General features: G+C 28.4%; 1 protein-coding gene across 1 annotated transcript; it reads right to left on the bottom strand.

Moving 5' to 3' along the window:
- Positions 1-3,775: 3,775 nt before the first annotated feature.
- Positions 3,776-4,532, bottom strand: LOC132926928 (uncharacterized). The gene is made up of 2 exons (XM_060991352.1): positions 4,286-4,532; positions 3,776-4,217 (listed from the first exon to the last, which is right to left on the bottom strand). Exons 1-2 carry the CDS (start codon positions 4,530-4,532, stop codon positions 3,895-3,897), a joined length of 570 nt encoding a protein of 189 aa, XP_060847335.1. The 3' UTR covers positions 3,776-3,894.
- Between the last annotated feature and the right edge of the window lie 894 nt (positions 4,533-5,426).

Below are 5,426 nucleotides of genomic sequence, written 5' to 3'. Positions count from 1 at the left end.
ATAATATAACAAACTAAAAACGTAATATATACGCCATGTAATATTTTTTTTTCGTAACGGAATGTTGTAAAATATTTAAATATATTACACATATAAACATATATATATTTATATATATATACACTATATGGGAGCTTATGTGATTTAATGTACGTAAGGTATGCGATGAGTGAACAAGTTGTATACCTACACATTTTCAAAATAATTTTATTACCATACCCACAGCGGCATAATAATGTAATAGCGACGCGCGTGTGTGTGTAGAACCAAACTTACTAAACTGTAACGCAATAAAAATTATCATAAGCGTATAAGACATTATGATATTGTATGTCGTACACGGCGCTTCTTGTAAATATAATTTAAAACCCCGTCAGTGTATATTATTATGAGCGTTACCGATATCAAACATTATTATATTATGTGTTACGTACCGACAGTCGTTTTTTTTTTTTAATATCAATGTATTATTTAATAATAATAATAATAATAATGCCGATATAATGTGACAACACGGTGGTGAAGCACTTTTAATATGAATATTATTACTGTTATACCTATTATATCGGTGCCCTATTATAATATTATACGCCCTCGGGTAGGTAATTACTGTCGTTGCAGTGCAGTTATACGAAATACAAAATAAAATATAATATTTCCTCACTCACCCGTTTGTAATTCAATATCCAAACAACCATACAAGTTACAACACAAATATAGTAATAATATACATTTATGTGTCATACTTCGTGTACCTGCCGCCTAATCTTTTTAAACACAAATAAATATATTGATATAATATATATATATATATATATATATATTTATATGTAGGTATATAATACATTATAATATGTCGATTACGTATACACATTAAGTTATTATTGATGATAATCTAATATTATATATTAAATACTATACGATGTTTTTGGCAAAAAGTTGTTCGACATACTGTAATCATTGTACTTATAAAAAATATGCTCACATAATATATAAAACAATTGTACTAATACAAATAAATTATAAAATATCCTTATAGATAAAGGTTGGCTTCCCCAGTGTTGTTGTTATTGCTACGATTTCTGAGTAAAAAACGGTCGACGAGCAGGAGTGTCTATGACATCGTTTATCGCGGTTGTTATAAGTATTAATAGACAATCGTCGATCGCTGTCGTTTATCACATTCAATAATATTATAATTTCCATCGGTGATTTAGTTTACTCAAAAATAAATTCGCATTTAATATTTAGTTTATATGTATATTGTATATTATATTATATAATATTGTACCCGTTAATAATTTGGAATAATATTGGAATTAAAAGGAAAACCAGGAGAAAAATCCTGTGAAGAAATTCCTTTCATTGGGAAAATCATGAAGCTTAAATAAAGGACGAACCGGTATAAAACAGGACGGTCACCGTAGCTTATTATGTCCTCTGTTATAAATTATAAATATAAAAAAACCTGTCATTTTTGGAGTCTGTGTGTATGTAATTGCAAATGCATACTTAATTGTAATTGTGGGATTGAAAAAAGATTATTAGGGTATGTAATATACAGATAACAGAATATACAATATGTAGTACATTTTTTTCAGTAGTATATCTATGCAATAAAAATCACCTGATTTACGAACGCATAGCCTAAGAAAAAATTGACTACTCTCAGTGCCTAGTTAGATTTTAAAAATAAGAATATTTTCGAAATTTAAATCCATATTCAAGTTTACATTGGAGAATTTTTTGTTTCTAAAAATTACTTACGAGATTAAAACTTGAAACTTTATACATTTCCGTTGAATAATAATTTTCAGTGCGAAAAATATGCTCCAACCGTGAACTTGTTTGAAAATGAAAAACTTTTATACATTTCATAAATCGAAAAACGATGGACGCAAGTTGTTATACCTATTTTTTATCGGACGTATGCGTGGTTGTGATAAAAATCGTTTGTGTTCGTAGCGGCTTTTAGATGACATCCTTTGACATCAGTAGGTGCGTAATGTTATCACCATAATATTTTGCGACGATTCAGAGCGAAACATATTTTTATTTTGTAAAACAAAGAAGATCATTTAAGCTTTAGTTATGAAAATATATCGCGCCCGAGCCCCGAAGAGAACAGTAATCTATGTATAAGTGAATTCAATTTCCAATTGAAATCATATCCTACTTGATACTCTTGGAGCGTTTATTCTATCTATCCGCAGACTACATTGCTCACAATATTCGTATAGAACGTATGTTTTTTTTGAAAGAGAGAGAGAGAGAAGACGTTTCTGTAAAACCAATAAAAGCAGTTTGAGTTCATATCAGAATCTAGAATAGAGCACAATGTAAAATATAATCAGATATACAAAATGTAAAGCAATCAAAGTGTAAGTAAAGTAATAAACTAATCTATATCTTATATTTAATAATATTATTGATAACTATTTTATTTGATACAAAAAAAAAAAAATACTGACGATGGCTTTGCCTTTTTCTAAAACAAATCATAAGATATTATATAATAATATATGTGATAAAAACAATTGCGATTTAAAAACTGTCGTATTCCTTTTATTTTTCATTTTATATTTACAATTAAGTTTATTATTAAGTCCGATAGTATAAAATAAAATATAGGTCACCAGTCATCACTTTTGAAAGTTCTAAAACAAAATTGTATTACACCTTACTGTCAAACATTAAGATTCTACAACTTTAAATAAGATAAAGCACATTATATCCAATATTGTGATATAATATAATATAAGTACGTCGCATCCACTTTGTAAAATCGTTATGTGTCCATTTCGTAAAGACGATGTTTTACTAAACGAAAACGCAATATTGGTAGTTTTTAACTTTTAGTGAAATAGACAAAACTAATTTTATGCACATTGTTTATTACTAATAAATTAATTTATATTTTTGAATTAGAATATTTTACAATTACTTTCACGCGATATACATATAATAGGTTAGGTTAGGTACGCAAATACATAATATAGATATTATTCTGTTTATTGTTTCGTTTAATTATAACTGTTAGCCCTGATATAATAGCCTTATATAAATGAGTATGAAATACAAATAATTGTAAAAATATTGAATGCCGGTATAGTAAAATACAAAAATAATAATTATTTTATTTTACATAATATCACTATTTCTGTATGTTTTGTTAGGTTAGTTACGCTGGCATCCGCAGGTTGGAATAAATACTCAAAACCGGTTCCAAAATTTGTAATATAATTTGTACGAATTTGTAATCGTATTTTGGAAATTTGTACACCCCCCCAAATGGGGGAAAAACACTTTTTCATCTCGGATGCCAGCGTAACGTTACTCCAGCATCCGCATTCATGATTTTTATCTTAGACACTCAAAACCGGTACAAAAATTTGTAATATAATTTGTACGAATTTGTAATCGTATTTTGGAAATTTGTACACCCCCCCAAATGGGGGAAAAACACTTTTTCATCTCGGATGCCAGCGTAACGTTACTCCAGCATCCGCATTCATGATTTTTATCTTAGACACTCAAAACCGGTACAAAAATTTGTAATATAATTTGTACGAATTTGTAATCGTATTTTGGAAATTTGTATTCCATTCTAACCTATAGATCTAGACAAAAACTGATTGTAATAATACGTTACCTATTTAAAAAATAGTAGAGATCAATCTTAAAATTAACAGTAAACATTTTCATAATAAAAAAAAAGATAATAATAAATAGTATTAGATTATTTGGTTATAAAATCTTTTAAATGAACTGAAAATTATAAACTTGAATTAAATTTTACATATGCTTCTCTGCTTTTAAAAACCTTTTAAATAAACTAATAAATCAAAAAAAAACCAATCTGTAAATTAAATACAACTGTAAAAGTAATGATAATTAAACCGTAAAAAACAATAATTCTACATCATTTTCACTCGATAAGCGTGTGTTTTGGACTTTGATTTTTGTGTCATCATATGTTTCCCATTTACAGTTTTCTCTGAAAGCAGATGCTGTATAGTGTCCCATGGCATTTCGCAATCCTCTCCTGTCTCCACCATAAAAACTTACTACTCCTCTTAATTTGAATATTTTATCTCCAACTTTTACAAATTTTTCCAAATCATCTAATTTAGATGTAATTGGACGTGCGTAGTTTTGTTTTATTAAATGAAGTGGAACACTCTCAATATTTCCCGTGCTAGTTGATGCTTCTAGATCTAAATAAAAGCATTTTATTACATAAAATATTTATAAATTTTTTTTGGTTCAAGCTAATAATATTTACCTGAAGGAATCGAGTTCAATTCGATAATTATATGTGTTGTAGATTCCACTGTTATACTTCTTTTATTTCCACAGAAAGAGCAATTTTCTTCAGAGTCCTTTATATATTCTTGCAGATCATTTGCTATATTTATTCGACCATCGTACACATTTAATGAAAGCTGTGTAGATGTGACTTTTAACACAGGTACAGAACAAAAATTGTGGTTACATTTACTAGTTTTTATAAATGAAGGCATTTCACTCATCATTTTATTTGCCATGGATGCAGCAGTATCAGTTGTATCAATCGATTTAAGACCACCTACTAAAGTTTCAACTTTATTTGCGAAAAATTGTAGCAAAAGTAATGCTCGATTATAATAAATTTGTTTAACTTTTTTTTCAGTAATCATTTGCAATGCTATATTTGAAGTCAAATTTGATGAACTTAAGTCGCTTAAATATTTTCGATAAACCCCACTGTCTGCAGCTGATGTTGCTAAGAGTGACAATATCGAATCAACCGAACAAGTATTGCTTATAATTAACTTTCCATGATCGGGTACCATAATTGGTTTGCTAAGTAGAGAATTCCCATTTTTCAAAAGTATAATTGAAGTTATATTTCCCTTTTTATTGAGGTCTAATAATTCAAATCCTGGTTGTCGAACAAGATAGGAACGCGAAGATCGTGAATTTTGTAGTTTTCTTTTTCTATTCCAACTTTCTGTTGCTTTATTTTCAGCTATAGTTGAATTTTTTTTATCACAATCGAGACAAATTCTTGGTTCTCCATAACCTTCATCCGTGTTAGGAATTCTAATGGAGCAACCAAATAAATGAACAGCTTTTTTACACTGTATACACTTGTAAAGACCTGTTGGGATATCTCCATTTCTGCAAAGTTGGCATTGAATATTTTTTAAATCAGTATCAAAAATTGAACTTTTATTATTTGTTTGGTGCTCGTTTACGTCAATAGAAATACATGAAGATAATGATGAATCATCAGTAGAATTGGCAGTAGCATCACTATGCTCGTTAGACTTAAAATTATCGTAGAGCTCATTGTCATTCGAGTATGTGTTCAAGTCATTATCAGTATGGCTGTGAGATAAGCTGATATCATTTTGATTCATAAAATTAGTATCGCTTATTAT

Source organism: Rhopalosiphum padi, chromosome 3 (assembly GCF_020882245.1).
Source record: "Rhopalosiphum padi isolate XX-2018 chromosome 3, ASM2088224v1, whole genome shotgun sequence".
In the NCBI taxonomy this organism is placed as follows: domain Eukaryota; kingdom Metazoa; phylum Arthropoda; class Insecta; order Hemiptera; family Aphididae; genus Rhopalosiphum; species Rhopalosiphum padi.
Note: the sequence above shows the minus strand (reverse complement) of the source record. Positions and strands in the feature narration are given on the sequence as shown.

Bases quoted from the DNA above. Each gene is read 5' to 3' on its own strand.
- LOC132926928 (XM_060991352.1), bottom strand. From the start codon at position 4,532: ATGAGTGAAATGCCTTCATTTATAAAAACTAGTAAATGTAACCACAAT. The intron at 4,218-4,285 runs GTAAATATTATT...GCTTTTATTTAG, and splicing joins ATTGAACTCGATTCCTTCAG to ATCTAGAAGCATCAACTAGC.